Source organism: Pholis gunnellus (genome assembly GCF_910591455.1).
Source record: "Pholis gunnellus genome assembly, chromosome: 13".
Taxonomy (NCBI): domain Eukaryota; kingdom Metazoa; phylum Chordata; class Actinopteri; order Perciformes; family Pholidae; genus Pholis; species Pholis gunnellus.
Window position 1 is genome coordinate 13,682,208 of NC_136540.1, and position 11,405 is coordinate 13,693,612.

At 42.3% G+C, this 11,405-nt stretch overlaps 2 protein-coding genes across 2 annotated transcripts; one reads left to right on the top strand and one right to left on the bottom strand.

The window, feature by feature from the left end:
• Positions 1 to 249: 249 nt before the first annotated feature.
• alkbh4 (alkB homolog 4, lysine demthylase) lies at positions 250 to 2,045 on the bottom strand (the record flags this gene model as incomplete). Its single annotated transcript, XM_079171048.1, has 3 exons — positions 1,918 to 2,045; positions 884 to 1,072; positions 250 to 771 (listed from the first exon to the last, which is right to left on the bottom strand). Exons 1-3 carry the CDS (start codon positions 2,041 to 2,043, stop codon positions 250 to 252), a joined length of 837 nt encoding a protein of 278 aa, XP_079027174.1. The 5' UTR covers positions 2,044 to 2,045.
• An 835-nt stretch (positions 2,046 to 2,880) lies between these two features.
• Positions 2,881 to 10,726, top strand: lrwd1 (leucine-rich repeats and WD repeat domain containing 1). Its single transcript, XM_079171784.1, has 16 exons — positions 2,881 to 2,927; positions 4,028 to 4,114; positions 4,252 to 4,486; positions 5,263 to 5,382; positions 5,541 to 5,687; positions 5,793 to 5,885; positions 6,075 to 6,443; positions 6,597 to 6,711; positions 6,830 to 6,936; positions 7,139 to 7,349; positions 7,631 to 7,703; positions 7,960 to 8,103; positions 8,572 to 8,675; positions 9,269 to 9,430; positions 9,724 to 9,833; positions 9,959 to 10,726. The coding sequence occupies exons 2-16, from the start codon at positions 4,035 to 4,037 to the stop codon at positions 10,109 to 10,111; spliced, it is 2,223 nt and encodes a 740-aa protein (XP_079027910.1). The 5' UTR covers positions 2,881 to 2,927; positions 4,028 to 4,034; the 3' UTR covers positions 10,112 to 10,726.
• Positions 10,727 to 11,405: the final 679 nt, after the last annotated feature.

The following is an 11,405-nucleotide window of genomic DNA, read 5'->3' on the forward strand; positions in this document are numbered from 1 at the left end:
CTGCAGAAAATATGGCTTCTAAAGACAGCTGGTGTTGAGCCCATTTGTCCAGTTCCTCATAAATTGATGATAACTGAATTTGTGATGCTGAATTTCATACTCTGGGTAAAAAAAACAACATGTAATAATTACATTTATACAATTCTATTTGATAGAAAAGTATGTCTGAATGTACATGTATCAAGTCACCCAAGGAGTCTGGACCCCCCCCCCCCCCCCCCCCCCTCTGTTCTGCATCATCAGATGAGCCTATACTGGAGTTCCCTCGAAGCTCAAAGAAATGTTCAACAGCTGAGCTCCCAGCTCTGCCCGCTGCCCTCCAGGTAGGAACTCTGCAGACAGCTCTCTGTAGGTGCTGCAAACTCTGCGCCCCTGAACATCGTCCCTATGAATGGCATGTTTCCATCTGTGCCGGGCCTCGCCGTACAACACGACTAAAGACCTGCGAGGAAGACGAAGGGCCACGTGGACTTCCTCTGCTAGTCCCAGCTCTGGCAGACCCTGTTCAAGGGACATGGTGAGTGTGGTGTTTGATAACATGTTGAGGGTGACGAGCCGTTCCCCCCACAGCCAGGAGTCGTCCAGGTGTGGATCGATGGCGGAGCCTCGCTCAGGATGGTAGTCCAGATTGCACTGCTCCACTGGTTGAAAGCCAGCTAGACTTGGCTCTTGTTGCATTCGGAGCACTAGTTTTTGGCTCAAAGCAGGTAGTCCACTGAAGCCACCGACACGCACTTTCCTTTTCTTGAAGTTAACTTTTGGACCAAAGTCCTGCAACAATATGAGGAAAGAATTGTTTATTTCATCTGAATATAACAGCAATAATGTATTAATATATATGAATATGCGTGCTGATGCCGTTCACAAAATACATTCACCTAACCTGTTTCCTTCGACCAGACTGAGACTCATTCCACACATCCTGGTCCATCGTGCTTGTCAGCTGTTTCTCCTCCTCTTCTGATATGAAGTTCTCCTGCAGGAAGACACCAGGAAAGGGGAAGGACGCAGCCTCTGCATCTCTGTGAACGGCAAGCCTCGTCTCTGGATCGTACAGGAAATGGTGCACAGGCTTGAGACAAAAACAAAATAATAACAACGTCAGGTATACTCACGATTAATGAGACATAGCATGCCTGGTGTTGTCATTTCTGATGATGAAGTACAGTTTGACGGTATGAAATGTGCAGGACAGTCAAAAAGTTAAGCAGAGATAAGTGAGGTGGTGGAAGAAGTACTCAGATCCTTTACTTAAGTAAGGAAGTAAAAGTCCTGCATTCAAAAACTTGCTGAAGTACTAGCATCAAAATATATTTAAAGTACCAAAACTAGTGTTCATTATGCAGAATAGCCCATTTCAGAATTATATATATTATTGCATTGTAATTGTTGATGCTTTAATGCTGCAGCTGGTAAAGGTGAAACTATTTCAATTACTTTATATAATAATAGCAATAAGTCATATCACACTTTTCAAAACTAAGTTACAAAGTACTTTACAATAAAAACAATAAGGCTAAAACATAGATTTAGAATAAAATATTGTATATACATTAATACATAATAGATAATAATGTATTTTGTACTAATAATTTAAATCTGCAGATTAACCAGTCTCTAAAGTTATGATAAGAACAAGAACCTCAAAATTGAACTTAAGTAGACTACACCACTGGACAGCTGCACAGAAACGTCTTCTAACGATAAAAGCTGGTAGTTGTCAATACGTTATTATACCGTAATAACGAAAAAAGACATGTTCAAAGTATCTTTTTATAACGAGAACAGAGCCCATTGGTAAAAGATGTCCTGTGAGGGCTTCCGTAGCGGCTATATTTTTAGTGGCTTTAGCACCAGCTGTGTCCGTTTCCTGCTGATAAAATGTGTACAGTACAGTTTTCAGTCAGATATGTTTACCGTTGTTTCATTCGCCTCTAATTGTCCCTTTCCCTTTAAAATGTCACACTGGAGACAGCGCCGGATGCCTTTACAAGCACAAGAAGTAACGCTGCTATCAGTAGCCATCATCACATCCTGTGTCATCTTCTTCTTCTTCTTCTTCTGTCGTTATGTAGGTGACGAACCTGTAATAAGGGAACACCGCCACCTAACGAAACGTGTTGTCTATGTATTCCATGCACTTTATGATGTATTTACAACACACACTAGGATTATTGTTAGATTTCCGAGGATTATTTAAAAAATGTTCCCCCTTCAGTTTTTTTTTGGGGGGGGGGGGGGGGGTTATAAGAGGTCCCATTGGATTTTCACACAGCACTAGAATATACAGGTAAACATTATATACATAGCCTATGCACACACAAATATACATGTATACATAGCTAAAACCTATAGTGGAATGTAATATACTTTGCTTAAATACAATTTTCATGTACTTTACTTGAATTTATTTACATATCATGCTACTGTATACTTCTACTCCACTTAATTTTAGAAGTCAATATTGTACTTTTCACTAGCAGTAGTTACTTTGCAGATTTAGTTAACAAGTACAAAATATCAACTTATTAATATGATATATTGTAATGGGTTAAGCTACACAGAAACAAAAACACCATTAAGATTGGCCCCACATTTACCAGATGCATTATTAAAAGTAATCTACACTTTCATGCATCACGAAGTATAATCCAGCAATAGCATCATATTTAGAAATGGGACATTCTGCATAATGTACTCGTAGTAGAGTATCTTTGTACTTCAGTTACTCAAGTAGAAGATCTAAATACTTCTGTCACCCTGGGCTGTGGGCGTATACATTCAGCCTGGAAGGCTGAGTTCGGGGCAATTTGACTCAGGCTAAATGTCGCTGTAAACCACGCCCACCGGATGTACGTAGAGTTTCCCCGGGAAAGCTCAGTTGCTGCAGGAGGAGTGAGTTCATTGAAGTTGATGAAGAAGTGTCTGTAAGTAGCTTTATCCACAAATATTAACAGATCAATTATTCTAATGTTTACATATGGAAGATAAACGATTGAGATCAGCACTAAAACTCAAGAATAAGTGGTTTATTGTCTGTAATGTTGACGTAGTAGCCTCAAGATACTAAGAAATGGTGCTTTCAACGTGGCTAGCGTACCTAGCCACGTTAATACACTTTATAACATCACATGTATCATGCTGGAACTAAAAGCAGATATATATTTTTAAAAGATAAGACTATGCATCTCAAAATCCATCGTTGTTTGAGGTACAAAACCTCAACAAACATGTTAGTGTTGTTTTGTTATTGTGTCTGCAAAATGACCTTCTCTGTGGTAACTATGATATAACGTATCACCACTTATCCGCAATGTACGAGATCATTATAAAAGAAAACAACCACACTTAACTGAACCCTGTATCATTAAAAAATAAGAAAAACGCTAGTTGCAGTTTGAGAAATTATGATTTGATCCACATTTTCGCAATTAGGTGAACCATAACCCCACAAACAGCATTATACGTTGTTGTGAGGCCAATCTTAAGTATATTTATAGTATATATAGTATATGACTTTTGTGTCCATGGGGGGTATGTAAGACATAAAGGTGAGAATCAGTAAATGAGGTAAGATTAAGTTGTTTTCCCATACAAGCAATTTGCTTTGGTGTTTCGGTATCTAATAATACACAAGTTGGAGAACATACTAAGGAAAGCAAGAGTAAATAAACATAAATGTAGAATAGGAAAGTGTTAACTAAAAGTATGGAAAACACTATGAAATATGTAAACAAAACAAAAAAAGAGCTGTACATGAATTTGGGCTCGGCCAGCTCCTCTAAAGTTAATCTATGCAGCGATGCAGAAGAGCACTCCGGGTGTGGTTAGTGCTCTCCGGTGTGTCGTCATAGGTGCAGCAGAGCACCTGGAAGCACCCATCAGTGATGCTGGGTGTGGTCAGAGGTGTGACAGACCTGAGTCTTACAAAAGAAGACAGCACTGAAGAATCTCTTTAGTACTTCATCTTCACTCTACGGTTGTTTCTCTGGTATCTTCATTTTTTAATTCTGGTCTTTTCTAACAGCTGAGCAATGGCGAAAATAACAGAGACGCTTTTACTGGAGAAAGGCTCTCCAAAAACCAACAAACTGGAGCAGATCAAGACACTGAAGTAAGCATGTTTTTTTTTTTTTTGCTAAGTGTTAACACCAGTTTATTATGGTGAGCTGGAAAGAAGAGTTGTTGCAGATGCACCGACACATTTAATTTGATTGTGGAAACACTGATATGAAGTTCTCTTATTTCCAGTTTATCCCGGCTGGGACTGAAGCCTCAGAACTTGCCAGTCGGTCTGCTGTCCCGTCTCCGGTCCCTGGAGCGGTGGGACCTCTCTGGGAACAGACTGCAGGAGCTGCCCAAGAACCTGGAGCTGCCTGCTCTTTGCTACCTGGACCTCAGCGACAACCAGATGGAGGACGTGACCACGCTGGAGTCTCTCAGCAGTCTGGAAGAGCTCAAGATGGAGGACAATCTTTACATCACCGTGAGGATGCGACTAATGGCTTTAATTTGCTTATAGTACCCCGGTTTGAGGGGGGTTGTTTTTAGTAGAAATGTAAAAACAAAAAAATCAAATCATTTCCACGGCTGGCTTTACATTGTGAAACTTTCACGCACCTTTGTCTAGTCGGAGCTTAGGTGGATCAAGCTCCTAGAATAGAGTGTCAAAGGATCCATTGTTCTCTTTTGAGTAGCCAGTCTTTCACCTACAGCCTTGACCAATGACCAATCAAGCCAGCTAATTGTAGCGAAATACACTTTTTTTTAATGGTTCCGGTAACTGCCAAGTTGCATGGAGATTAATGTTGCATGCAATTTGCAACCTGCAACTAGTTCCCCGTGTTAAGCCACCCTAGAACTCAGCGGCTGTCTCCTCACAGCAACACGTCTCAGTATTTGATTGCTCTCGTCTAGTTTGCACATTCTGACTGTGTCTGAGTGGGTTTCCTCCCACAGTTTGAAGACATGCAGATTGTGTTTACTGGGCACTCTCAGTTGCCTGTAGGTGTGAATGGTTGTCTTAATATGTGCGCTCTGTGAGAGACTGATTAGGTTGCTCCCCACCTTTTGTACTTTTGTGAACTGGGTGGGGGATTCTGCCCCCCAGCACTCTGCAGTCACATCTATTTTACTATAACCCAAGACCTCACTTTATTGACAAATTATGAAAATACTATTTAAAATCAATCCTGAACTAGGATAAAAATGACACCTCACTGTGTCTTAGATTTGACTGATAATCTTGCTTCTCTTCCTCAGGTGAGTGATAATTACAAGCTGATGGCGTTGTTGCCCAAACTGAGGATTTACAACGGGAAAGATGTCAGTACTACTGCCAACCACTTGCGCTACGTCTACAGTGACAACCTGAGGACCAGGGTATGGAACTGGTCGCTTATCTTTTGCTTTATTTCATGATATGATTTGAGACTGTATTGTCCTGTATACTAGGTATGATGTCACACTGCTAGTGTGGTTACAAAGTCTCTGAAGTGTTTGAAAGGGAAATATTCCTGCTCTTTGTTTTTGTCCTTTAGATAATTGCAGTGTGGGAGAAGAGCTTCTCTCTCCCGGATCCCATCACAGCAGAGAAATTGTCTGCTTTGGAGAAAAACTTTGTCAAAACTGCCCGTCAGCAGGTTAAATATGGACCCAATTCAGTCAGTGACTTCACCAAATGGAGGGTAAGTTCATGATGTTGGAGAAATTCTGGCACCTTTTTCTATTTTTGCGTTGCCCTTTTTTAATTTTCAGTCACCGTCTGTCTCTTTGTGTCCTCTGCTTCTTAGGTGGAGATTATTGCTAAGGAGTATCTGTGCTCTCTGACGGAACCAAAGGAAGAGTCGGAGAGCAAGGGGTCTCCAGACACCAAAGAGGACTGTGTAAGATCTCAACGTTATGCTGCTTTCACACGTTATCTCCACCAAACGTGCTGTCGTTGTGATTCTGAAACCGTACAGTGACTTCAGAAAGTAATGGGAGTAGTTTTGGGTGATATATTCTAGGGATTGTAAAGGAAATGTTGTGTGAATGCTTTGATTCAAAGCTTGTCGTGTGTTCCCTTTTTTCAGGCTGTCTCAACGCCTACAAAGAGGAAACAAGCGGCATTAGTGGACACCAGCATAAGCCTGACGCCTCGCAAGAAACCACGCTCGGACCTCCCGGTCCCCCCAGTAGAAGCAAGTCCTCGCAAATCCGGCCTCAGCCGCAAACTTCAGACGCCGACCCAGACCAGCGCCGTCAGGATGAGCCCCCGCAAGACGAGTCAGCCTCCCTCCGCCCCCACCGGAGGTCCGGTGAGGGCAGAGACGCCCAGGAGAGGATCCAAAGTGCGACAAGCCAAAGAGGACGATGGAGCTCGGATAAAACGGAGGAGCCGAACGGAGCCGCAGAGAGACGCCGACTTGCTGTCCTCTATGAAGAGCTGCAGCAAGACACAGGTAATGTACAGATAGACAGATTGTGTCTGCAATATTGAAATGCCCAGCTCTTGGTATTGTCAGAATGTCATGTCATTAAAGTCCCTTTTTTCCCCCCTCCACCACTCTGCTATAATCTCCTCCTTTTGTGTCATGTTTCCCTTCCTCCGGCAGCCGGTGTGTCTGAAGCCTCTCCACGTCCTCCAGTGTCACAGTAAACAGGACAGTTCGGAGGACTTCTCCACCCAGCTGTGGGCCTGTGCTTTCCAGCCGCTGCCAGATTCCACTGGTACGGTTCAACAGATTAGGATTTATCAGGGCCTTTTAAAACAAGGCATAGATTATCAGAATGAAAGGCGTTGTTTACCAGAGAACTAGGAGAAATGGTCTTTTTCCTGTATTAACAGGCGCTGCAGGAGGAAGCCGTTTGGTCGCTACCTGTGGTGGAGACTCTCTCTGTGTCATTGACTGTGAAACCGGGATGGTGATGAAGAAGTACAAAGTTCCTGGAGAGGTTTGCTCCATTAATCATCTCATAACATTGACATACATTCACAGTACAACTCGGGACATTTTTGAAGTCGCACCGTATTGTTTTGATTTGAAGCTGACATTTTGCAGACATTAAAGCGCTTCATATATTGTTTTTTAAGATGTATTATTGCAATTGCCAGTGTTGATCTGACATTTTGCATCTGTCGTTTCCCGCCCCACAGGAGTTCTTTTCCCTCTCCTGGTCCACGGTGTTGATGTCCAGAGGAGGCGGGGCCTCGGCTCAGCACTGCAGCATTCTGGCTGCTGGAGGGAAGAGGGGACTGGTCAAACTGATCCACCCCAGAAACAACGTGGCCTACGGGGAGTTCCGCGCCAGCCGCAAGGCGCTGTCGGTCCTCCGCTTCAACCACCACCAGGGAAACTTCCTCTTCAGTGAGCCATGGTTACTGTTTCTAGATTAAGAGCTAGCAGTATGAGCTCTGTGTATCTGACAGTCACCCGGTTTAGAGGTCCAGCATCATCAGACAGATTAAAGAATCATTCTGCCTAATTAATACTTCATATTGGAGCGATATCTTTGCGGTGGACAAACAGTGAGGCACATTTTTAAGAGACAAGTAAAGTGACTGGCAAATGTATCCATACGTTATATATTTTGTTTTCCTTTTTGTACTATTGTGTGACAACTTCACTGACACCAGTTTCTCTTGCAGCGGGCTCATACGATAAAAAGATAGTGATGTGGGACATCGGTGGAGTGGACAGCCAGTACAACTACAAAGTTGTGTGAGTATTTATGCTGAAGAAAGTCACTTTTATGTCTCGCAACAAACATTTTGCATGAGTCTATATGTTTGTTTTTTTAGGAAATCAAATGTCTTGTGGAGATTCTTTTTTTCACACCTTTTTGACTGAAAACAAATCTACACACGTCATACATTTTATAGACAGTTAATGGTAAAACCCTCAGTTGTACATTTATATTTGTAATGGGTCCAGCAGGGTTGTGTTTGTGACGCTGAGAATATTTCTGTCCCTCCAGTCAGCTGCTTGTGTTGGAGATCAGCACCACCCCTCTGCACATCTGCCTCCCCCCCACTTCCCCCGGCTCACACCTACTGACTGCCTGTGAGGACGGCCTGCACTGCTACAACACACTCCTCGGCACCAACACCACCACAAAGAGGTAAAGGCATCCACAGTGTGCATGCGTTTGTCTTCTTGTATCCATTAAAGTGTCATTTTGCTCCAAGGAGCTTTAGAGTGCAGACATTTCTTACAAAAAGGGGAACTTGAGGTGTCTGAAAATGGCTCAACAATACCATCCTGTCAGCCTCTGGCACCACATATTTTGAGATAGCAGACTTTTCTGGGAAACACAGCTCACAAAGAAGCAAACTTCAGTAAATGTTTTTGCTTTTACGGTTGAAAGTGTGACAATGTGAGTTCAATTACTACAGTTAAATTCTCACGTTGCATTGGACTATACAATGGGTGTTTGTCAACAGAGAGAGAGTGGTGCGGTACGTTATACTGGTAATAGTCAGATATGATTGTTGTCCATCTCTGTTGAGTTTTAGTCTGAAAACAATGTATATAAAATCATACACTGGACCAGCCTGCAACATTTTGTGTGTTTTTTTGTTCTCGGCAGGACCGAAGAGATGGAGATAACGTTCCCTATCTATAAGAAGGAAGACAAAGACAACGACTACCACACCATTGATGGCCTTAGTTTTCTTACGGATGACATAGTGGGTAAGTGAGGCTCTTACAGTATACCGCTCTAGTATTACAAACAAAGTACCGACCGTCAACAAGTAATACTGAATATTATTAGGTATTTTAGCCGTGCACTCTGGCAACCAAAAACCAAAGGCAGATATATGAGGACCAGCTAAAGGCTTATTCATATTCCTATTTACATTGTGTTTTATGTACCTAACACTAAATATGGAAGTTGGTCAACTATGCAGATGTAAACAAATAGCCTCACTAGTTATTTGTTTGGTCACCACTAGATGGCGCTATCATTTAGTTTTGTACGACCATGACTTCTTCCAACGGACCTCATGTCTGTCTTTACATCTAACCATGTATTTAGTATATACATAATCCAGCTATAAACCATCTCAGTGTTGTTGTTTGCTTGGTATGCTTTTTAACTTTAGGTCTAATCAGTCAGAATTAGCTCAAGTTTGCCAGCTGGGTTTTCTTAATTTCAGCACCATATGAACATTAAGAATGTCTTCAATTTAAATTCTAAGATCTGCAAAAACCCTGCTCCCAGAAATCCCTTGTTTCTGTCCATACTTTTGCTTACAATTTCTCCTTTTCTTGTCATCATCTAGCCTCCAAGAACTACATGCATTGTTCCATTTATTTGTGGAGCTGGAGCCGGACCAAGGCCCAGCGGCCTGACAAGAAGGACAGGACAGTTTGTGCTGTGGTTCTGGCTGAGCTGCAGTGGGCCAACACGGAGATCCCCTACCTGGCTCTCAACACCTGCCCAGGTAAGTCCCAAGCCTGATCAGTGAAGCTGCATTCTTCATTTTGTTTTCATTTTCTAATAGTCCTTCAACGAACCTGAGAAAATAATTCTGAACATACTTTTGTCAGTCCTGATGTGTACAGTCTAACACTGGTGCTCCTCTAGCTGCATTTCCAGTTTATCCCACTTCAGTCTGTTTGTGGCCGGACCAGTTACTGTTTATACTCAGCTTTGTGTTTCAGTATCGGAGGAGAAAAACCTGATTTTTAAGTCGTGCTGATATTATACTGTGCGTGTTCATTCCCTCTCCCTTAGGCCAAGCCTACGTAGTGTGTGGTGATGACAAAGGCAGGCTATGGACATACCACGTCTCCAACTTGCACAAAAACAGTCTCCACACAGGGAAACCCATCCTTCCCACTGAGGTATCCATCTCCTCTAAATGTCCTGTTAACTATACTACTCTGCTTTGATACAATACTGTCGGGGAACCCTCTAAATATGTCACTGTAGATCTTGTGTTTACCAGAGATCTCTTTTGTTTTGGCAGGTGTTGGAGTGGCCGACCCCAGTAAATAAGGACCACGGCCAGGTGGAGGGCCCCTCCATCAACAGCGTAGCAATGGACCCTGAGCTCCACTTCCTGGTGGCCCTCAGTGACAAGAATATGGTGATCGTGTGGAAGAGAGAGGTGTCCTCCTGAGCAACACGGGCTGTGTGACTGCAACTCACGATCGGAAGTCAGGTGTTACAAATCCTTAGGCGGGAAAAACTTTTGGTAATTGAGAGCTATGGTTTGTTTCCCGTAACACCAAGATGCTGCTCTGTCTCAGGCAACAGAGACGGACTGCAGTGGTCCTGTATCACATTTTACTTGTTTTCTTCATTTGTTTGGGGAAAGTGACTTTTATGTTGACGTGACATCAACAGTGAAATCTGTTTTAACCTTTTTTAATTTGCATAATTGTATCCTGATATACATAAATGTTGCTGCTGTTGGGAATAGTTGCCAACGGAAGAGATTTGTCAATTGTCACTATGTGACAGATTTTGATTTAAATAAATGTAAAGTCATCATCCCTGATTGAGTAAACACAATGGTGATTAAGCATATGGCCCACTCATCTGTTTTTTTAGGGTCAGTCTTTGGACCTTGCTGTTCAAAGTAACTTTATGTGTCCTGATAACATTAAGGAATGCAAACAGTCAACACTGCTGTGAGGAGTACAGAGGCAGCCTGGTTACTGGCTGCTGAGATAGTAAATACAGTAAAGTGTTTAATCCTACAGGACTTCTACTGTGCCTTCCTGTGTGCAACTCACCGTGTTTTTATGTGAAGTTGTACAAATATCTTGATTTAATAAATCAAATTATTGCATTTTTAAGACTTATTTCATTATTGTGTGTGTGTGCATCAATATCAGTTTTACGTGTACTTTTTATTTATATTTACCTCGCCATCAGACATCCTTTTCCAACGCGGAAGTGAAGCAGTTATCTATGCGCTCTTCAAAAGGTACCGGACTCCTTTGACAGAACTACCACTGCCTCGATTGGTGAGTTTGTTTGTGTTATTGTGTGACTTTGGTGAGTCCAAACGCCTCCTTTTAAAAAACAAAGTCAAACAATAATGACTCAAACTAACCGGTGTTCTCCGGGGTAAAGGTACTGTTTGTCAAAGGAGCATGTGTCATATAGCGTACACTAAAACAGATTTTTCTTTAGTGTGACTGAAATAGACCCACTATAAATTCTGTTGTGTGACATCTGTCCTGCATTGCTTGTTCTGTAGCTACAACTATAGAGTAACGTATACCTCTGAGACTGGGTTGAGAACATATTGGGGGGGGGGGGCTCTCTATCAGGTTCATCCGGCCGTGTCGCAAATGTTTCTATTAACGTGAACAATGAAGCATGGACCAGTGATGGAAAGCAACTAAGTACATTTACTCAAGTACTCTACTTAAGTACAATCTAGGTACTGTACTTGAGTATTT